Genomic DNA, 24,612 nt, shown 5'->3' with positions numbered 1-24,612 from the left:
ATGCCTGTTGTTCTGTTGCTACACATACTATGGAACATCATGAACATTGCTTTTTAGCACCTGGGTCAGTTGTTTCCCCCTTAAAACAACACTGCTTCGTAATTCCAGATAAGGAAACTAACTGACACATATTTGACTCACATCATCCACCTATTCTTAATTTATGTTCTCACCTCTCCAGCGAATTATTCTCCCATTTCCAGTTTGAACTTTCTAGTTACCTTCATCTATATTTTATTTCAAATGGTACCCAGTAAATACTTCAGCATGTAGCTATTATTTTTGAACTAACAATGACAACTCATTATTAACTGGTTTTAGTACCTGAATGTTGGCTATTCCATTGTCACTTCCAAATCCAATCCTACATCATACATCTCCCCAGATTCAGTTTTTAAAACAAAGTTCCCATTCCTCCAATAATTGCAAATATTACTTACATTCTCTCTCTCTCTTTTTTTTTTTTTTTTAATGAATGAGTTTTTAAAACTTATAAAAGCAAGACAAGCAACCATATATCTTGAGTCAGTGAACTGCCGACAAATTGTTCCTGTATTAGTTGATGGTAAAAAGCTGTTTCTCTCCTGTATTAAATATTGAAAAAAATTTTGGTTTAGCTTTTCTTATCCTAGAAAATGGGCAGTAAAGAAAGAGTATGTCACTAGACGAAAATGAAATGAGCTCCAGCTGATTGTTTATCCAGAATAGAGAGAACTGTGAATAATCATTAGTGAAATTACATTAGTTCAACCAATGAATATGAAATATTATAAAATGTAAACAATTTATTATATTCAATAAAATATAAATTCTACACAACAGCATGATAATTTTAGTGTAAATTTTTGTATCTAATTTTGTTTTCTATTTCACAATAAAATTTGTACATCTCAAAATATATGGCAATTCTCCATTAATCTCATTCTGCAACCATAAATGTCACAGAAAACTTAGGTAAATATATAGTAATACACTGATACATAGAATCTTATTAAAAAAAAAAAAGTGCAAGCACACATACATGCACACTCTCTCTCTCTCTCTCTCTCTCTCTCTCTCTCTCTCTCTCTCTCACACACACACACACACACACACACACACACCTTCACAGGATACATGTTTGTTTTTAATGCAGACACACACACAATATATTACACAAGTAATATGAACTAGTTAAAATGCTTACAAAGGATTAATGAGGTAGTCTGCAGGCATAATACTATTATTCATTGCAATATAAAGGCCACAAAACACTTATATAAACTTATTTGAATGATCAGCACAGTAGTTTAATTACCTGCATAAATATCACAGATACAAGGGGGGGAAACTGAAACTGTATGCTACATGTTTCACACTAATATTTTTAGTTTTTTGTTCATTATATTTAATTTGTTACAACAGGATAGTTGCAAGGGAGGATAAGCTGTAAATCAGATTCAATATCTATTTCAGAGATGAATGGTTATTTTCTTTGTCTTTTTTTGTAACACTAATACTTTCATATCATGAGAGCAGTAAATATTTAAAGATTAAGATTTTTTCTAAAAAATGTGTCATTCTTATAATCTGATCCTTCAGATATCTAATTTGAACATTATCATTTATGGAAATGAATATTACAAAAGGAAACTATATCCCATAATACTGTACAACACAAAATACAAACAATGTACATACACAGACAGCTGCCACAGAATAATTTGAACTGCATTAATACTACTTGTGATGAAACTAAAGACAACACGCTTCAAGGTTTGAGAACTTCCGATAGACACTTTTTTTTTCATTTCTTTTCATACAGGTGCCATGAATTAAGTTTGAACAGAGTGACAGTTGCAGCACTGATGAACCTGTAATTTTAAATCTGACCAAAGCACTAAAGCAGTGTAATGATGAGAAGGTTTAACTGAAAAGTATTCACACTGTGCTGAGAGTTACATAAAAGACATAACTGTAATCAACTTTAATTTGTTTCTAATTAACCATTGGCTGTCTGAACAGTAGCCTACTACTCAGAAGAGGGGTCTGATTTGAAATGGAATTAAACCATTTAAAATATTTTTGTAAATAACCTATTTTATGACTTGCAGAAAAATAGTAAACAATACTGGTTTCAAGATTAGTGTACCACAAGATAATATAAGGTCAAGTGGTAAGAAACCGGCACACAAATATATTTTTGCTTTGTGCTTAAAATGTATATGACTTAGGCCAATATTTGACCAAACAATGTGCCTACTTACTTCACTTACTAAATGGAACAACATCCTACAATACTGAGAGCTAGTTAACTTGAGAACCTCTACACCAGTATTTTATTCATTTTCTCAATCACAACTGTTACTCTTAGTCATATTTCGAAGCACTATTCACAAGCCAAACTTTTGGTAACATACATGATAGTCAGGGACTTCATAGCTACTGAAGAAAATTATTACAATATGTCTTTTGACACTCATACAAAACTCTTAAGAATCTTACTGTATAGACAATTAAAAGCATCATCCAAAAATTGTTCTGGCAGTTTACTTGTTATACAGACAGAGAGATGTGCTTCACAGACCCTATGTAAGTTTTCAGGAATCTAATTAAGAGAAGTCCTTATCTGCCAAATAAACACTGTTCAACCTTTCTGCAGCTTCTCCATTAACTTTTAAATAAGTATTTTTTTATTTTGTTTCTACTTCATATTGCACACTTCTTCTATAGTACTGTCTTAATCTCAGTTCCATGTTCTATGAAAGTCTTAAGATACATCCACATATACTTCAGAATTATGAAAGATCTTATAACCATCTGTTGAAGCTATCGGCAGCTTTTAGAGCCACAGAAAATATTATACGGTATGACAAATACTTAACTTTGTTTCAAAAACACAATAAGCACATTACTTCTACAAACAAAACGTGGATTTTTTTAAAGAGCATACTCCATTAAACAATGCTTCAAAAATTGTGAGACAGAGCTACTACCACAACTTGGAGAATTTACAAGGAAACAGTATTTCTCATTTCATTAAATGAAATGATTTTACATACATAAAAATCTTTTACTCAATGTCCAATGTATTATACATATTAACTTGCAATTTGGCACTTAAGATATTTGCATAAAATTTTAAATGAGACGAGTTTTTGAAAAAATGATCACAGAGCACACAATGCACTGTTATATTTACATCAGACAGAGAACACATTACAGGAACATTTTACAGTTCTTGATACAAACTCTCATCTGTAACTCCATGAGCAGCCAGTTCTCTTAAACAGTTGTCCAGATACCCTGGATCTGGATAACCATGTCCCATATTTGATAATCCTGGCTCAGTCTTATGATGTATCTCATTCCACGTTACCACATCTTCCCTGCCAGTAGTAACTGATCGCCCTATTGTAAATATAAGTCTCCGTTCAAATGCAACTGACAACAGTTTCAGCACTTTCCTCCCTTTCTCGCAATCAGGAAGATAGCATATTCTTGGAAATCCAACAGCATAGTATGGTCGTCCTGGGTTTGGATGCTCTGGGCCCTGGATTCCAGAAGCTATACTGAATTGGAAAAAAAGGAAAGATTGGAGCTTTGTCAAATACCAAGTGCAGAATGCGTTAGATATAACATTCAATAGGTCTATAATTGCTAAGTCGTCTTTTTTTAAAGGTGTATACAGGACTCATTAAGTTTTTGGAAGTATTACTTTTTAACTGCATAAATTCACTGCATAGACATGAAGTTCTTAGTAAAAAAATTCTATCTAGTCACTTGTTCCTCTTTAGACTTCTGCAGGCAGCATATATCAAATAATCAGTTTGCCTTCTAAAGATTCAGGATTCCTTCTACATCCATTTTATTTCTTTAAGACAAGGAGGTTTTGAATGCAAACTAAATTCAGCTTACGTAATATCTTTGACAGTTTGCTGCATATAAAAATCTTACAGCGTCAAAGAAGATTATGATATATCGGAAGTTATATCAACACCACTTATATCAACATCACTTTCAGCATGATACATTCATAACTTTTTTTAAAATGAAATGTTTCTAAATTATGTTAGAAGTAAGCCATTTCTTACTAAGTATATAATTTGACCATTTTATATTCATTTACATGATTTTACTCTTATTAGGTAAAGCTTTTATAAATGCTTATAAATCAATAAGAGATTATTAGGAGAAAAACTTGTCTCTATATTGAAATGCTGACTGAAAGCTGTCCATTCTTAATTATCAGAGTTGCAAAGTCAGTAATACCAATTTTCCAAATTATTTTAGTGCTATATAAAATACAAACTGTGCTCACCAAATTTTACATTCAGTTGTAGTCTAAGAGAAAATATATAAATCAACAGGCTTCCAAAAAGCCAAAAATGCACCCAGATGATGGCATTTTAAAGTGCTGATATCTCGACAGGTGAACACCTAGTCATTTTCAAGCCACAAGTGTGAAAAGAGAGTGCTGAAGAAGAAAATTTAAACACTCAATTGGTCAGACTACACTGCTCAAGAACCATAATATGAATATGTGGAAAGACAATACATGCATCATAAACCACTAGCACCACCACACAACCAAAGACGACCAACGTCAGAAGTTATTGATGCTGGACATTAACTACCAACTGTTGGGCAAGTAACATCATCTTTGTGCCCATGTTGTCTGACCAAGGAAAGAGTAAGATTCCAAGCAGAATTTAGCCAAAAACTTCCTCCTCTATTTATAAGGTCACTTGTTGAGTTTCTCCTGCTGTGTAAGAGGTTCAAACAACTTATTCTGGATGCAGATGGGTGACGCCTTTGACGACTGTCAATATTTTGACGAGAACACCCTGACATTTCACCTTCTAAATAGAGATAGAAGTTTCTGCTTAAATTCTGCTTCGAGACCTGCTCCCTCCCTGGTAAAATAAAGAGCCAAAGTTAATGCTACGAGCCACATTCAGAAAGTAAGTATATTAGATTTTTGTTTCTTTTAGAAGCATATTTGGAAAAAAAAGAGGATATTGTTGATACACTGTTAACCATTTCTCTAATAATCACCATGCTGTTCAATGCATGTGGTGTGCTGTAGCACAAACTTCTTTATGTCCTTCTTGAAGAACTCTCCTGCCAGCTCTTTCCCCCACTTCAGAACCTCTTTCTGCAACCCATCAGCCAAAAAGATAATTCCATAACTCATGCTCACCTTCAGGGAGATTAAAAGAGAATAATCTGAAGGCACCACGTCAGGCGTAAGTGGAGGGTGGTTCAAAACATCCCAACCATATGATTCAAAGAGTGCCTTCAAGGCCAAGGTTGTGAGAGGGTGGACACTGTCATCCGACAAAGCACACTCTTCTCGTCAGCATTTCCCTCCTTTTGTTCTGAATTCTCGTTTTGAGTTTTTTTAGAGTCTCACTATATTGTTGAGTTTTGGCAGTCTCAATCTCCCCCAGGCACAAATTTGACAAAATGATGCCTTTTCAGTCTCAAAACACTGAGGCCATGATATTTTTGCCTAACATTGTGGTTTTGAGTTTTTTGGCAAATGGGGAATTGGTGTGATACCACTGTGATGACTGTATCTTTGTTTCAGTTATGTAATGTTTCATTTCTAATCAAAACAGAGTTTAGAAAATCCTCACCTTCCAATTCAAGTCGCTCAAGAAACACACAGGTCTACTATCCTGAATTTTTCTTGCACTGCTCTGTCAGCTATTTTGGGACCCATCTTGTGTACAGTTTCCAGTATCCCAGTGTTTCTATGTCTTGTATAAAAGAATTCTGGAGAGTTGTTGAAACATCACAGAAATTTCATCCACTATCAATCGGCGATCTTCACAAACAGTTTCCTCGATTTTTTGCACCAACTCAGTCAAAATAGTAGATCTCCAATTCATCTCTTCACTATGAATATTTGTTCTGCTTCCACTAAATTCCCTATAGCACTTAAATGTACTCATTCTGATCATAACATTGGTTGTGAACCGTTACGATTCACAAAAAAATTTCGATACGTATCACTCCATCTGCAAGAAGGAAGCAAATCACAGCACATGGCTTGTGCTTGGTGGGATTTCTTACTGATATTTTTCACACAACTGGACACTATGATGTGAGTTTATGTACTATCGTGTTCCTGCAAAGCTTGCTCTGCTCAGGGGATCCCCGTCTACAACTCGGTGTTGACAACCCTAAAAAAAAACAAAAGATCCCAACCCATTACAGCCACAGTACACTTACTATTTTAACATGCCTTGCACCTCTCAGGCCACTGGCAATTAATAATCACTATTGATGATGCATGTGTTGCCTTCCTGCATGTGCTATATTATGTTGCTCAGTAGGCAAAGCCCTGCCTGCCGAGGATTTAAATTTCCTTGCACAGCACTCTGTCATTGCATTTGTGGCTTGAAAATAAGAGGTGTTCATCTGTTCAAATACTGGCACTTATGGAAGACATCACCTGTATGTGTTCCCATAAGTTGTTTGGACACTTTATGCACTGGAAGAAACTCAAGTTTCACTTCTGAAATTCCTCACTGCATTAAAACTTTATGCCAATATAAGAATGATTTAATATTAAAAGTACAGGATTGTCAATGGCTTAAATTCATGGTAATGACACAAACTCACTTCACTTCACTTCACATTTAAATTTCAAATTTAATATATGTCTTATCCCTTTCCAACAAAAATGGAAGGAAAAAATAGCTAAATTTCTTAAGTGCAGGAGGCTGGTATTTAGCCCCTGCTAGGTTTTGAGAACCTGTTACCAGTGAGGTGATTGCATACTGACTTACAGCTCAGTAAGATGAGCATGGGGAAATGAATCAATAGCCTTGCTGATGGAGGAGTTACACTTACTGCCTTCTAAAGTTATTTTGCAAAAATTGTGGCAAAGCCAGATCTGGATAATTACAACTAGTGCTTGAACATGGCTCTTGCATGTCACTCCAGTGATTTATTTGACACTCTCTCAATTTGTAATAACATTCAGAATACAAAAATCTTTGGAAAGTTGAAAGCAAAGTGGGTACACATTGGTATAAATATGCTGTTCTGCACTGCAGGAGCAGGGAGCAGGAAAAAAGGTATGCAATGAACCTTCCTTTTATAGGAAAAAATGATGGCACACATGTAATGGTATATTTCTTAAAGGCCTTAGTACTTCCCTGCTTTGCATTCAGAGACACTTCTTCCTTTTCCAGTCTTTGATAAATTTTCAAGGATTCCTCTTCTTTTCTGAATTTCATGCTCATATATGAGAGGTCATCAATTATCTACTTCTTTGATTGAAACTTTACATAATAGGCTGTCACCAAGCATTTTCACTTTATCTACATGTTGCAGTCTGTAGCTTTCAATTTTTGAGTTTGATATCACCTGCCTAGCACAGAAAAGTACTCAGTGTGATAAAATACTTACTTATATGTTATCTGTATAGTTCTAACTCCTTGATGTCCAGGCAGAGAATAATTCAAAACTGTCCAGTCCATGCTGCCTTCTGGTTGGTTTCCAAATTTCTCACCATATATTGTCATACATACAGGACACTGGATGAAGAGATTCTGCAATGCAATGAAGCAACATGTTCATATGCAGCACAAAACACACACCTCATAGTACATGACTACAGACATGGTTAGAATAACACTTCGCAAGGACAAAAAAAGTTGGTGAAAGGGTTTTTTGCATCTGACTTTATGTGATGTTGCCTAGGAAATTTGTTGAAGATTAATTAAGTGAGAAAAAAAAACACACACACACACACACACACACACACACACACACACACACACACACACACACACACACACAATTGTGTTAGTCTTTAACATTTCTACCATCAGCTTTCTTCAAAAATTGTCCACGAACTTTCCATGGATGCCACATTTTGGCAATATTTCACAACAAACAGGACTAAATATCTACTATGTAGTCAAGAAAGAAGAATTCTGCTTGTATTACTACGGAATTATTTGATATGGCATATTAGAACATGACTTTTCTAACTGTGTCCTTATGCTGTAACAAGTTTCATTAAAATATACCAGTTCATTGGACCAGGAGTTTACTTCAAAAATTTAATGTGCAAGGAAGGTGTGGCAAAAGAATTGAGGGTGGTGCTGCAAAACTGTGCACTTTAGCAAATATGTTCTATTAGTAGTAATCACTTTCGAGATGGAACCCACTTAACCCTTGATTTTCATTCGTTCCTTTCACAGCTCAAAACATTTCTGCATATTGTTTTCAATGAGCAGGGACATTCACATTTTGTGATAAATGGGAAATAAATGCAAATTATGCCTCAAAATGCAAAAGCATAAAATTATTTAATAGATGGTATTTTATAGTGATCTGTATCCATATGACCTATTTTATCAGAGATAGTTTGAAATAGCTTTATTTTCTGCATATAAATATTGAAAATGTAACTAATTTTCAGTTACTGATACTGTACATCATCTAGCGAAGCCTAATTTGGGAAGATAATGGTGTAGAACCTGTTTGAGAAACAAAAAGTGTACGAACGCAACGATGTATCAATAGGCACAAAGATCTGAAGCCGTGCCAACTGTGGATGGTTGAATGGTCTACTGAAGATACATATCATGTAATGCAATGCAGTAGTACTTAGCCATGGCACCTAGCATTTTACAACAAAGAAACGCATATGTTTGTTAGCCAAATCTCGAAAGATTACATAATGCGGAAACTTTTAATGTGGCAAATTAGGTGGCGGATGTTTTGAACTGTGGTCGCATCAAATACTGCTAGAGGTCGGGCCTGAACTACATTGTTAACAATACACTGCTAACCTCAACAAGCAATTGCATGTAGCCGTCCCCGAATGCCTTGTGTCATACTTTGCTTGTGGTTTCCTTTTCTTATTTTGAAAAAATTGAAGCGATTAATACTGGTCTATCACAGATTTCGATTATCATCCGTACAAAACCAGGTGAGCTTGGTGACATCTGTAACAATGTGTCAGTCCTGCTGTAGACTCCTGCCCTGCTAAAGGAAGGCAGGGCTTGTTTCCCTGCACCTTTCCCCTCTCGTCTGGCTGTCAAAATTCTAGTTTGTCTACACTTATGGCTATCTGCCACTATAGCCAATGATACCCACACTCTGTGCTGTAGTGACTGCAGCAAAATTCTTCCCAAAACATGAAAATACAATTACCATATGTTCAGCTCTACTTCTATGCAGAATACCTAGTCAGTTCAATATGTAGTGTAGACAAGTATGGATTGCACAGCTATGAATGCCCAAGAAAATTCGAAATTAATAGTCTGCCAATTTTGTAATCATCGAATTGGGTGGGAAAAGACAAGTAGTGTCCAGAACTCCTTAATTTGACAATGTATTCAGGTCACTGGTGGTAAAATGCTGCAGCTTTTCAACAGAACAATCATTCCTGAAAGCTTAAATACTGCCAAACCAAGAAAACAAAGGCATTTCGAAACAAAAAGGTGTTGAAGTTTTTTGCAGAAGCAAACAATGCAGTCAAAAAGTTCCCAATCAGCACTTTTTTAACAGTAAATTTCAAAGAACTGCGGCTTCGTTCATCTTCACCAATGTAATGTGACAACTTGTTATGTTAGTGCAGAAAAAAATGCGAATTTTGTCCCAAATAGATGCAAATTTTGCCACAAATAGATGCGAATTTTCCGGTCCCTATCAATGAGGTTGTACAAGAGCTCAGTTGCTTCTACACTGCAACAGAGCGCAAAATCATGTTAACTGTAAACTGCTCTTCCTCTGCCACCAAGATGACTGATTTTGATGAAACATGAAACTTACCACAGAGTAGGCAATTCTGTAAAAGATTACCATCAGAACCTGTCTTACTACAAATCTTTCATTTCAGTTCTGCCTTTCAGGTTTGTATATATCGCCACAAAAACTGCTAAATGTGAGTTGGTGTAATTGGACCAAAGGTTTTCTTGTCACCACTGGATCACCATCCAACACTAAGTTACCACACTGTCAAGATAGGTCAAACACTGATGTATCTCTCTGATAGGCTCACATTCCAAGTGCTACACTGTGTTTGAAGGACACTTCGAAAGTTGTTAGGAGGACTGAGTTCTGCTCATTTGTTCTGCCTTCACAGAATTATGATATTTCAAGAAATAATGATTTGGATTGGTGACCTAGTGGTTAAGTGTTGGACTAGAGTGAAAAGGTCTCCTGTGTGATCCCTCGTCAGCCCTAGGGTTTTTATCTGTCACTTATCACTTCTTTCCCTCTGATAATGTTTGTTAAAGTGAAAAATACCGAGTTGCACTGTGGTTTTTAATCCCTGTGTAACTGTAGGTCCTCCTATTTCTTACCTAGTACTCTGGGGATTCTTTCACTAGTGTGGCCTGCCTTAGTGGCTTGCTGAATTTAGACAGGAAACAACTATTCTTTCTGACGAAAGTTAGTTCATGTTTTCAGCATAAAAAAAACCTTGTTTCCAGAAGGAATTTTTCTCACTGCAGCAGAGTGTGCACTGATATGAAACTTCCTGGAAGATTAAAACTATGAGCTAGAACTTGACTCAAACCTGTGGACTTTTGCCTTTTGCAGGCCTGTGCTCTACCAAGCAAGTGCTTCTCAAATAAGACTCACAACCTGCCCTCACATCTTTGTTTTCGTCAGTGCTTCATCTCTTTATTCTGTGAAGTTTGGATTGTAAGGGATGAGGTACTGGCGGAAGTAAATCTACAAGGGTAGGCTGTGAGTTGTGCTTGGGTAACTTAGATGGTAGAGCACTTGCATGTGAAAGGTATGGGTCCTGGGATTGAGTGAAGGTCCAGCGCACAGTTTGATTGTGCGAGGAAGTTTCAAAATATCTTTGTGTTCAGAAAATTATTAAAGAGGATACACAATGCACCTATTCACACATTCAGTCATTCAAAACAACCCAGACTAATCAACCAAATCATCTTAAAATAAAGTTAGAATAACCCTCCTAAAGGACAGCCAAAAGTCAAGCATTTCTTGAAGAAAGGAAGAGGGGTCAGATTTTAACGTCTAAATCTACGTCCATTCTCTGCATGTCAGAGGGTACCTTCCATTGCACATCATATTAGATTTCTCTCCATTTTATTCACTTATGTGGATGGGAAGAATGTCTGCTTAAATGACAGTGTGTGTACTGTAATTAGTGTAATAGAGACTGATATGTAGGTGGCTAATTTCCCCAAGTAATAAGGTTCTTTAAACTTTGTAATTAGGCTTTCACAACTTAGTTGAAGGCTATTCCCAAGTTTCTGCAAGTTCAGATTTTGCAGTATTTCTCTGATGCTCCCCCACAAATCTAACAAACCTGTGACCATTCATGGTACCCTTATTTTTATATGTTCAATATTCACTGTTAGCTCTGTTTGGTATGGGCTCCACACATCTGAACAATATTCTAGGAAGGGTTGCATACGTATTTTGACACCAATATGCTTTGTATAATGACTGCATTTTCTCCTTACAGTTCCACATTACTTAAGTCTGCCAACTGCTTTGTCAATGACTGAGCCTATATGAGCATTACATTTCATATCCCCACAAATCGTTTCACCAGAATCTTCGTATGATTTGACAGATTCCAACGGTAACTCACTGACATTGCTGTCATAGAATGTACATTTCTCCATTTTGTGAAGCGCACAATTTTTAATTTTTGAAATTTCAATCAAGTTGTCAATCCCTGAAGTCTTATGAAGACTTGACTGCATGTTTGTGCAGATTTTTCAATCTGGTGTTGTGGTCATTAAAGACAGAAAACAAGCTCTCGTTGGACAAGGATGGGAAAGGAAAGTGGCTTAGCATTCATCTCACGTAATTCATGGAAACTGTGGAAAACAATCAGGACTGTTGAATGGAGATTTGCTCTTCACTCCTCCTGAAAACATGTCATACCTCAACCACTGTGTCATATTTCTCACTAGCATTTCTTGAGAAGCCCTAAATACACACTCTTCTGTTTGCATGTTACACTACAGATCCAGCCCAATATGGCTTCTTTGCCCTTCTCCATTCTAACAGAATAAATAGCTTTCTCATGATGATTAGCTAGTAGTGTCTGTACGATAACGGAGTATAACTGTTCAACCGTTCTAAGAACACATACCAAGGAGCTGATAGTAAGTGGTTTCAGAGGTTACACCAGTAGAATCAACTTCATGAAGAGCACTTAGGAAATATGTGAAGGTAATTTTTTGCACATTAGGAACTGGTAATACTGTATCAAATTTTTAGAATTAACCTTATATGTAACACAATCTACATCGATGAAAAATTGTTTAAATGTATGGTGCAGCATCTTCTTCTTCTTCTTCTTCTTCTTCCTCCTCCTCCTCCTCCTCCTCCTCCTCCTCGGTGTCACAACATGAAGGAAGAAAATACTACATTTCATAAAAAAATTAATAAAATAAAATGAAAAACCCTAACTCTTGACTGTCTTCTTGTAAAGTTCGTTTCTTACCAATCATTTGGTTTTTGACACTCCAACAGAAACCATGTTTGCAGACAAAAATTACTGGATTTCATACCCACCTCTATGCAAACAGCAGTTCTTTCTAAATGAGAATGCAGACTGTACATTTCAAAACTAATTGTAACTAATCACAGAATATAGTTGCAACATATTTTTACATGAAAAAGTTTCATTTCATAGATAAAGTGATATGCTAACTCACCAACCAAACTCACAGTAACATCACTTAGTTGCAGATGACAAGCAAGCAGTATACAGAGAGGTAAAGAGCATCGTACAGAACCCAACAATACAAAAAAATAAGGTAATAATTGCAACTGGCAAACTGTTTTGGGACTAATTTCATTACAATAATTATTACATAAATCATGTTTACATTGTACATAACTGAATAAAAATACCCACTGATGAAACAATGGAAAATCCAGGATGGAATGTAACAATATTGTGAAAAGGAAAGTTGCTACTCACCATATAGCGGACATGTTGAGTCACAGACAGGCACAAAAAAGGACCGTAACACAAATAATAGCTTTTGGTAAGTAAGGCCTTGGTCAGAATTAGAAGGCAAATACACACACACATACACAGTCACGCAAAAGCACGTTTGCATGAGTGTGCATAAGTGTGTTTGCCGTCTAATTATGATGAAGGCCTTACTGGACAAAAGCTATTATTTGTGACAGTCTTTTTGTTGTGCCTATCTGCGACTCAGCATCGCCGCTGTATGGTGAGTAGCACCTTTCCTTTCCACAGTACCCACTGATGATAACACAAAAGTGCTGAAACATGTTAGGGCCTTTATAAACAACAGCTATTTGTGTAATAGGCAGACCTGAAGTCGGTAATTTCAATAGTTACTTTTATTGAGAACTATACATCTAGCATATAGCTATATAGTGGGCACATATCTCACTCTGCCCAGTAATACCTTCCCTCCCGGTATCTGCCTGGTGAGCATAGAGTTGAGACAATCCAGATGAAGTTGATGGCAGCATCTTGTCAATGCCACAACCACACTACCCGAGTCCACCAGTCCTATCAAGCAAATGGGACACCGAGCATCAGTCCAACAACCGTCTTCTACTACTCGGACGTACTGGGATATAACATTGCTTGCTGGGTCAACACCGATTATTGTGCCACTCTCTGTAGGATATTTCTTCTGTTTATAAGCAACATTAGTTTTATGTCCACTTTCAAATACATCCTCACTTCCAGCACTGCAATCCAACAAATCCCTCTGTAAACAAACAAACAAACAAGAAAAAGCTAATGGTGAATGAAATAACAGAAAATTAATCAATTAAGGTTACATATAAAGGTTCCATGATGTACATCACATAGTTTATCAAGCAAACTGCATCTTCAAAAGAATTAATTAAGAAATTATCAGGTCTGTTTGCATATTTTAACATCAAAAACTCTTAATACAGTCTTAAAGGAGGGAAGAGACTAAATTTCTAATTGGCAAAGGCCCTCTTTCTTTCTGCAGAGTTGATGGTATTAATACATTGCACTACATTCAAAATTACAAAATGAAAGTGAGAATCAAATTAATATTTACTGCATCTGATATTATGATAATCGCATCTTCAGAACGGAAATAACACAGTGTGTGTGTGTGTGTGTGTGTGTGTGTGTGTGTGTGTGTGTGTGTACAGACATATATCTGTCTTTACATCTACATTCTCTGCTTGCCACTGTTCAGAGTGTGGCAGAGTTGCCATCCCTGTTCTGCTGTTCTGCTCCCATTTAGATATGGGTGGTTATTTAATCTAAACAATTTCTGAAGAGGTAAGAAAGAATTTATTCTGCCCAAACTATAGATCAGAGTAAAAAATAAAAAAAAGCAACATTTCAACAATACCTGTACTGTTTCACTGAAGGTTATGATATCTGTGACAATGAATGAACTAAATATTTTATGGAAAGGTCCATATTTTCTAAAATTTTACCCTCAAAGCGAAGATCTTACAGCTAATCTAGATGCCTAGAGTTTGTAATTATATAACAGTAAAATCCCATTCTCCTTAGCATCGATTATTGTTGCCAAATTCTGTTATACATTTGTGCTCAGAACATCTTACAGATACCCCAGCATCTCATAGCTACTAACCATCAAGGGCACAAAATGGTTCAAATGGCTCTGAGCACTATGGGACTTAACTTCTGAGGTCATCAGTCCACTAGAACTTAGAACTACTTAAACCTAACTAACCTAAGGACATCACACACATCCTTGCCCGAGGCAGGATTCGAACCTATGACTGTAGCGGTCACACGGTTCCAGATCACAGCAATGCACTCAGCTTATTAACTAAACAGAGATCAAAGTACTGAATCTGCCATTCCTGCAGGCAACAACATCGTCATTTTTTGTTTGAAAATGGGTTGGCCTAGTAACGCAGTATTGGTAGTTTTGAAGTGGTAGCACGATGTACCTGTAATATGGAGTTCATCTTTACTGATTACAAAAATTCGAGCGTCATTTATGATGCTTGGGAAAGACTTAAGATATGTCATAAATATGATGTCACTAAACTGTAAAATAAGGATTTATTAATGGAATAGTTTAGGATCTGCTTAAATACAGTAAAGTTTGAGAACACTATCTTCTCCTTGACTTCTTCTCTCTTAACATACTGTCACACACCAGCACTACAAAAGCAGCGGCACTAACTATAAGTTTCCAATTGTTTCCCTTTCTGTAGAGCTACTGAACAACGAATATCTGTTGCTCCCAGAGTGACACAATGTATGGCAATGTGCACATGTCTAATTCAACGTGATCATCATCTGGTGACTACTCCTTGACACCTCAGTGAGCAGTTTGCCTATTCAACATTCGGTGCGCACTAACTTGGTGCATGCCGAATACCATATGTCTGGTGCTGCCTCCTTGATTAGCTTTGGCTAACTTTTTCCTTGCCTTCACAACCTGTAATATCTAACATTTTAGTTTTTGAGTTCCCTATCTTTCATTTCTTCCCAAAAAATGGAAATTCAGTGGTTTTCTCTTGTTTTGTGAGCCTTTCCCAATTATGAAAGAAAAGAAGAATGACAAGTAAATGTTTTCTACAAAATGTAACATTATACAGCTTTCTGGGTACACTCTTGCTTAAACTTTCCCAGGATATTGCACCTGCACTACTATAGTTAGGTACAATGTCAGGTGAATTTCAACATTGTACTTTCCTTTAATCATAGTTCACATCATAACGATATTGGACATTTCCCCTTAGGCATTGCCCGTATTACTTAAAACTATTTATTTATTTATCTTTATAGAAGTGTACAAGATATAAAAAACTAGGATATTTGTGTTTAGAACAAGTCACAAAAATGAAATGAAATTATATGTGTAGTTGACCTGTATTTGTAGCATTTTCAGAGTATATGTTTCTTACAATTAAAATTGTATTGTGGAGAGAATGAGGTCATGTAGTTAATGCAAGTTTATTTACAGGTACAGAATCAAAGGTAAGTTTTATTAGCATTTCCTTTACATTATTCCTTGAAGTAATGGTTTTATTTACAGTGTATAGGGGTAGTTTGCTGAAGTATTTGCTGCCCATAATTCTTACCACATCATAATTTCTGTTAATGTTTGGCTCACCAAATGAATATTTACCTTGTTTCATAAGTCACGCCTGTGTGTTTCTTCTACTGAGGCAAACAAATCAAGTTTTTTCTTGCCCTTTTTCAAAAGAAACTGCTTCTATAATATAAGTACAGAACACAGGTAACATATTCACTTCTCTGAATATAAGTCTGTTGGTTGATCACATTGTTACTCCCTCTATTATTTTTACTGTGCTTTTATGCAAATGGAAAATAGTTCTGTGAGAAGCTCCCCCTCCCCCTACAGAAGGATGCCATATACTGAGTGTGTTGGTCTATGATAGTTCTCAGTGTTTTCATATCACATGACTGACTGGAAATCCTGAATATGTAGCATAGGCTGCCCAACTTTTTTAGCAGTTGATCTCTTATAGTACTACCACTGAAATGTACTAACAATGCAAACTCTCGAAAATTTTGCCTCTGCTACATGTTCAGTTGGTTTGTCATGACTTTTTAAGGTTTCTTGTCAGATTATATGAGTTGCCTTGCTTGTGTTTAGCAACATTTATTCTTCTGCAATCATGACAGTAGCTTTTAGATGTGTCATTAATCTTGGACTTCAGTTATAGAACAAGATAGGAATATCAAATTTGCCACACCTGCAAATGACACAGGAGAAGCACTTGAGAGGTTCAACGAAGGCCACCGATAAAAAGTAGAAAAAGGTCAGAGTATACCGCTGAGCCTTATGAGACTCCACAGTTTATCAGAGCTTCGTCTGAGAAATTTTTTTTCGGGTTCTGGGCTTATCATTTCTACCAACAGTTGGTGAAACAAAATGGAAATCTCACAGCTTGTATACTTTTGAAGCCAAAGAATTCTAGCTTCTGAAGTAACAGTAAATGATTAATAAGATAAAAAGCCTTCCTTAGATCAAAGAAAGGTGCTCAGGAAAATTCCTCCTGATTCAAGCATTGAAGAATCTGGTCAGTGAAACTGAAAAGTGCACCATTAACATTGATGTTCTTAGGAAATTTAAAGTGGTGTTTGGTCAATGATTCTATTTTACTGAGAAATGCTGTTATTTGATTGTACACAATTTGTTTCATTCACCTTTGATATAGCTGAGAGTATGGAAATAGGATGATCACTGCTTAAATCAAGGCTGCCCTGCTTTTCATAACTGGAATTACTTGGAGTCCATTAACACATATATTACATCCCTTAGGTGAAACAAATGGAAAATTGATTTAAATAATTTAGGAGTAAAAGAGAGCACTTCCCAAACAACAGAAGGTTGAGCCATCAACAGGAACACACATTGCCAGGATTGCATTTTGGCAGGTGGACTAGGGCAGGATGAGGGTTGTGTCCGGTGGAGTGGCTAAAGGGAGAAAGAGGTGCGAAGCAGAACGAGGGAATGGGGATGGGTAACTGGCAGCTAGGAGGGCAGTAGCATATGTGCTGGCTATGAATGTAAGAGGTAGGGGTAGCAGGAGAGGGGCTAGGCATGCAATACATGAGTACCAGAGCCTGTAAGGTGTGGCGCACAATGAAGATATCATTGAGGATTGGGAATAGTGAGGCATGACACAGGAAGGGGAAACTGTTGGGTACACGATGTTGGGACAGTGGGTTAATGCAGACTGACACTAAGAGGATTATGGGAGGGAAGGATGTTTTGTAATAACAACTTTCATCCACACAGTTCAGAAAAGCTGGTACTGGAGGGAAGGGCCTGGATGGCATGGGCTGTGAAGCAGCCATTTGAATTGAGCATGTCGTGCTCAGCTGTGTGTTGTGCCACTGGGCCATCAGCTTTGTTCTTGGCCACAGTTTGAAGGTGGCCAATAATTCTGGTGGGCAGCCAGCTAGTTGCCATGCCACCACTAAAAGCTATGCAGCGACTTTAGCAGAGTTGGTATATGAGATGGCTGCTTTCAATGGTAGCCCTGCCTCTGATGAGATAAGATAAGCCTGTGACTGGACTGGAGTAGGAAGTACTGGGTGGGGAAATCAGGCAGGTCTTGTACCTGGGTCACCTATAGTGATATGGTCCCTTAGGCAAGGGGTTGGGAATGGAAGTAGCACAGAATTGGATCAGGATGTTATGTAGGTTGGGAAGATAGTGATGGAATGCCACTTTAGGAGGGCTGGGAAGAATCTTGGGTAGCATGTCCCTCATTTCCGGGCATGACTGTATATAATCAAAGCCCTGAAGAAGTATATAGTTCAACTAATCCAGTTAAGAGGTAGTCCTCTGCAGCTGATTCTTGGAGGTGATGGTTCGATTTGGGGTGTGTGAGGATATGGCATGGGAATTCTGATTTCAGACTAGGTTTGCGGGAAAGGGGGGGGGGGGGGGGTTTGTGCCTGTCTTTGGCCATATAATACCTTCTGTATACTGGGCAAGGGAATTCTTGTCACTGCAGATGTGCTGTTATGTACTGGCTACACTGTGTGGAAGTGATTTTTTAGTATGAAAGGGGTGACAGTTGTCAAAATGTAGGTTCTGTTGATAGTTAGTGGATTTAATATGAACAAAGGTGTGGATAGGGTCATCAGAGAGGAGGTGGTCAAAGTGCAGGGAGGTGGCATGTTGGATTGAGGAGGACCAGTTGAAGCAGATGGGAGAGAAGATGTTGATGTTGTCGAGAAATGAGGATAGGGTGTCTTGGCCCTGAGTACTGACCACAAAGACATCACAATGAAACTGAACCAGATCAAAATTGAAACCATTACCCTCCAGCCCATGGGAGAGCACTCCAGACACCACCTCCATGAATTATGCAACCCACTGACACCGTACAGGGTCATACCTCTGTGTAAAACCCAGCTGCATGAGCTGTCTGATTCACTCACTTGTGCAAATCCTACTCCAGTCGTGTCAAAGGCTTATACTGTTCCATCAGAGGCAGGGCCACCTGTGAAAGCAGCCATGTCATAAACCCACCCCTCTGCAATCCCTGCACAGCTTTTTGTGCACAACATCACACTGAGCACTACATGCTGAAGTTCAATGGCTGCTTCACAAATCCTGTCATCTGGATCCTTTCCTCTAGTACCAGCTTTTCTGAACTACGTGGAAGGGAATCATTCTTGCAAGATATGCTTTGCTCCCATAATCCTCTGGTCTCAAAGTAAACTAACCCACTGTCCCCACATCCTCCACCCAACAGTTTCAACTTCCTGTGTGATGTCACTCCCTCCCAATCCAAGCCTCTGCATCATCTTCATTGTGCGTCGCACCTTACTAGTTCCCGATATATGCATTCGTGTATCACAGGCCTAGCACATCCACCTGCCACCCCTCCCTCTCGCATTCTTAGCCAGCACATGTGCTGCCTTCCTCTGAGCCGTTAGCTACACATTCCCAACCCTTCTTCCTGCTTCTCACCTCTTTCTTCTTGTCCCCTCCTAGACCATCTGCTGAACTGCGAAACTGGCACAGTGTGTCTAGCTGGCATAATGTACAGGCACAGGTAGGTGTGTGTGTGTGTGTGTGTGTGTGTGTGTGTGTGTGTGTGTGTGTGTTTTCCGAAGATGGCTTTGGCTGAAATCTCAATGTGTAACAGTCTTTTCATTGTGATCTGCAACTCAGAATGATTTCTTTGCAAAGCTAGTAAGTTTTCATTCTCTTTTGTGTGTGGGTGTAGACAACTCAACACTTCCGCTTTCGATGAGTCGTCTCCTTTACTCCTAAATTATTTACATTCTGCCAGAAGTTTCCTCACTGTGTGTAAGCTGATTTAAATGTCAACCTAGTTCTACACGCACTGACAATTTTAGTAATATTGCATAAAAACCTTTGCCATTGTTCAACTTTGGCTAACAATTTTGAACCATATATCTTAGTTTCCCATTAGAATGACTATTTCATTAATATGAAGGTTCGATGCACACTCTGTCTCCTCTAAAGATAATGCTCTCTCCTCTTAACAACCAAAAAGAATCTTTAAAAAATAATGTATGTTTTTCTGTTGTGTTAATTCAATATTAATGTAGTTAATGAGGACTGGTAAAAAAGATTCCATGATAGAGTATAACTTTCAATTTGAGTATTTTATTGTTAAGTAAAATTATTTAATTGGATAGAGGAAAAAATCTACTCACCAAGTGGCGGCAGAAAACACACATAAAAGACTGTTGTGATTTGAACAACAGTCTTATGTGTGTGTTCTGCCGCCACTTGGTGAGTAGATTTTCTCTCTATCCAATTAAATAATTTTATCAATAATTGATTGTTTTCATTGTTATTGGTAAGTAACACTGTACTGCAAATCACTATCAACCAAGGGCAAAAGAAAAACATGAAACATTAAGATGTGCATAATGTGGGAGTTTTATCCCAAATGGTGTTTTTTTCGATACGATACAGAAGAATAATGACAAAAATAGAAACAAAAACTGCACAAACAACAAACATGTAGCATTCAAATGACACCAACATACAAAATTCTGTTAAAGCTCTCAAAATGCTATGTACAATATCACAGTTCATAAACTAAGGGTTGAACTACTATTAATAAAGGAACTTAAGGGGGAAAGGAGAAAATTTTGACACAAAACGTCAATCCTGACAATTGGTCTAACATTTAGGTTTACATACAGAGTTAGTTTGTAAAGTAATAATGAGACTGGCTACCAAGCAGCACTCCAGTCGACAAGTAGCACACTCCCCATCAGGAAAAATAGTGCATTCACTGGAGCAGTGTTGCACGATTAAATTTTGCTGTCACCTGGGCAAAACCACTTCCGAGACACTTGCCTTGGTTAAGAAGGCTTACAAAGACAATGTCCTGTCAAGGGCCCACATTCTCTATTAGTTCAGTGAGTTCAAGAACGGACAGGAGACTGCTGAAGACATGGAGCGATCTGGATGCTGGTCAACAAGTGTTTTGCACAGAAATGTGGCAAAAAAATTGTAGCCTTGGTATGAACTGTCAATGCTGTGTTCTCCAAGGAAGTCCTTGCATGCTGCACAAAGCTGTCACATGATGGAAACCACTGGAGATTATCGATTGCTGGAAGCTCCCTCTTGACAACACTCCAGCCCATACTGCCATCATTGTGACTGCCTACAAGGCCCGGATAAGAATTGGAATCTTGCCGAGAATTCTTCCGGGTTGTATGACCGTGGTCCATGGAACTCTTCTACGGATAGAAGAGTTCCATGGACCACGGCCATACTAATCTTACTGCAGCCACCATAAGGCCTCAGTATGAGCCCATTAGGCTTTTTTCTGTTCCCAGAGCTAAAGAGAAGCTTGAAAGGTCACAGTTTCAACACGTTCCCACCATCCTGTGGGCTGTTACAGAGTTTGCAGTGATGTATCAATGCCCAAGGAGACAATTTTGAAGAATTTTAACAATGTTTATTGATCAGACCAATAAATTCTTTAGACCAGACCCAGTCTTATTACTTTGCAGACAAACTCTGTATTAAATTTCAGTTTTCAACATAAACAGATGGCTGCAACAATCTTCTCTCACTCTCTCAAACACACACACACACACACACACACACACACACACACACACACACACACACACACACACACACACAAAATTAGTACCTGTGAAACTCTAAGCTCCCCATCCTTTGACTCATGGCTAAGATAGGTGGAGACTGTGTCAACACTAGGACGTCGCCCACTTTTTGTGCTGCTGGAATCTGCATCTAATACTGATTCACTACCACTGCTTCCACGAACAGGAACTGCCTTAGTGGAATTTGTGACAGTCACTGTAGGTGGAAGTGGAAGAGAGTTGTTACTTGCTTTATTACCTGTAAATGATTAACTTAAGTCATTTTATGACACCATGATTTAAACTGTAATTGTGAATTTTAAGATTATTCCATAGGAATTGAGTAAGGGGTTACAGGACACAGAAAATTACAAATACAAAAGGAAAAACAATAGAGTAGGAAAAAAACCATTTTAACCCTTTTAGTGCCAAATACGATCTGATCGTGATCCAGATTTTCGGCGAAAAATGCCAGTAACAATCTGATCGTGATGCCTTTCTCATTCGCTAGGAAATACTAACAACTTTGCCTTCAAGCGCGGAAAAAATGAATGAGAAAGGCATCACGATCAGATCGTTACTGGCATTTTTCGCCGAAAATCTGGATCACGATCAGATCGTATTTGGCACTAAAAGGGTTAAATTTCAACATACTTTATGCCAACCAGTAGCGAATTGCACGAATTAAATGTGGCCTCAGCCGTTACGTACTATCTTCCCTGAATAAAAAAAACAGTTAATTTTGTTTTTACTGCTAACAGGAAAAAGGCCACAAACCCATACATGTATCAATCATAATGAAAGTAAATGGTCTCAGATGAGGATTACCATTCATATCCCACCTGTCTCGCTCTTTCCTCTGATATAGTAGGGATTATATTTTATTAAAGGCTGAAGGTAATTGTGGGTCTACTTGAGTCCTACTGTTCTGATGCAGGCAATGTACTTTTCCATCAGAGGATGAGGAAACATGATACAAACATCTCCCCACACAGATAATTTTTGTTGCTGAGAATTGTGCACAGGGTGTGGGGAAAGGGGGGGAGGGACAGATGGAGAAAAGGTAAATGACTTAGCAAATAGATTAATAGGTAATTGTAATAAGGCACAGTGAATACAGCTTTATATTTTGACAATAGGGTCGTACTTTATAGCTTGTGAAAAAAATAAAATAATGTCTGGTTGATTAAATGTGCATGTTTTTGAGACTGTGTATTTGTCACATTTAATTAATGTCTCTCAGTGACTGAAAATTAATAGTTTACATGAGCATTTTGTGGAATTAGTGCTAAATAATTTTGTACAGTTAATATATTTATTCACATGTTGAGTGCTCATTCTGGAGTTTATTGGACAATTTTATGTTCTAAAGTACACAGGAGTGTCTTCTTCTTCACACTTTTTCCCCTTCCAAGTTAAGATGGAAAGAAGTTATTCAGTATGAGCAAACTGCAGTGAAATGGGACAGCTTATCAAAAGGAACTGAAACTGATGTAAAATTGAGAGAGAGAATAGCACTGCTGCAACAACAGACAGTATAGTTTACTTTCCTTATTTGCAAAATGTATGGTGTCTTGTGAGACTGGTTACACAGCTAGGCAACTTATTTGACTGTTAGAACTTTCAGTCTGATTCACTTTCATACATTCTTAATACCTAAGATTACTAGCAAAAGTACATCACAGAATGAACTTCTTGATGATGTATTGTCTGTCTACCACGCACATAAAGGAAACCATATGTGAAACAGAGAACCTGGCCAGATAGCTGAGCCCATTGAAGAGCCCACTTCTGGAACATGGGGAGGACTGTTGGCTCTGGATCAAATCTGACTCAAGGATTAATGACAGTGGCCAGTGTGCTGGCCAGCCTGTATGTGGTTTCACCTACAGAAATACCAACCTGGTCATCATGTCCCACCTTGGATACGTGATGCACATATACTCTGACAAACTGTCATATCTGATCATGCAATGAACACTAAATGCTGATAGAATGGTTACACGAATTCCTCCCCAGGGCGGGAGTTTGCTGGCAGCAGAATTAAAAATGTTTTTGGGGGTGGCAACACCTCCATAATAATAGCCTGTATAGCAGGAGGGATGGTTCTCTGTTAATGCTGAAGATGAACCATACAAGTTCCAACCTGGCAATGACTGGATATAGAGCACCAGAAAGGAAGGACAGAATTTTAAACTGAGAAGCGGTATATTCCTGCAGAGAAAATAGCGAGAAAGGACGAGTTGCAATGTATGTTAGAAATAGCATGTTCAAATCTATTGTAGTCCACAATGTATTCTTATACTAAAAATGTAAAGAATTTGTTTTTGTATTGCTGCTACTGGAAACTCCATTTATAATTGTTGGAATGTACAGATACCAACTGCGAATGTTTCAAATATTTCTAGAAAACTTTGTATCATTATTATGCCACTCTGAAGACGAAGGAAAGCAAACAATAAATGATAATATGTTCACATTTTACTTTTCTCAAAGCTTCATATACAAGAAACATTTTAGGACTCTAACTTACCACTTATAACCTGAATTCCATGGATTTTTCCACCAGAATTTCACATGACAGCAGAATACTATCAGAAAACATATTTGTAAGTAAACTCTTAAATGTCTAGTCAGTCATGAATTTCACCTCCGATGATGATGCACAACTGGCTATACAAAATAAGTTGTCTGATCACAACGAAATGGTATAGTGGAAAACAGAGTGATAAATGAACAGACTAGAAAATATTTCAAAATATTGAAGGGAACATTGAGAAAAGTTTCGTGTCCAAGTCCTTCGCAATGCAGTCCTTGGCTAATCTTCCGCAACAAATTAGGATAAAATCCCAAGCTTTCAATCACTTCCTCCATCACCATTGTCAGAGATTAAATCTGTGATTACACTAGGGAGGCTTACATTTTTATTCCTGAAGGATGGCATCTGATTAAATGAGAGCATGATGACATATGGAGATGGTGCACGTTGGTGAGGCACCTTCTGTGTCAACAGATTACTTTTGTGCTCACTGTCCAGCATAATTTGCAGTGCCATC

At 37.6% G+C, this 24,612-nt stretch overlaps 1 protein-coding gene across 1 annotated transcript in view; it reads right to left on the bottom strand.

The window, feature by feature from the left end:
* Positions 1-831: 831 nt before the first annotated feature.
* The window catches only part of LOC124620789 (protein deltex), a 45,583-nt gene continuing 21,802 nt past the window's right edge, over positions 832-24,612 (bottom strand). The window contains exons 5-8 of the mRNA XM_047147094.1: positions 21,604-21,815; positions 13,392-13,703; positions 7,405-7,547; positions 832-3,551 (exon numbers count right to left, since the gene is read on the bottom strand). Coding sequence (XP_047003050.1) covers positions 3,212-3,551; positions 7,405-7,547; positions 13,392-13,703; positions 21,604-21,815 — 1,007 coding nt within the window. The 3' untranslated portion in view covers positions 832-3,211. The remainder of the gene's footprint in view (positions 3,552-7,404; positions 7,548-13,391; positions 13,704-21,603; positions 21,816-24,612) is intronic.

This window comes from Schistocerca americana, chromosome 1, assembly GCF_021461395.2.
Source record: "Schistocerca americana isolate TAMUIC-IGC-003095 chromosome 1, iqSchAmer2.1, whole genome shotgun sequence".
In the NCBI taxonomy this organism is placed as follows: domain Eukaryota; kingdom Metazoa; phylum Arthropoda; class Insecta; order Orthoptera; family Acrididae; genus Schistocerca; species Schistocerca americana.
This window is presented reverse-complemented; position numbering and strand designations above follow the sequence as displayed.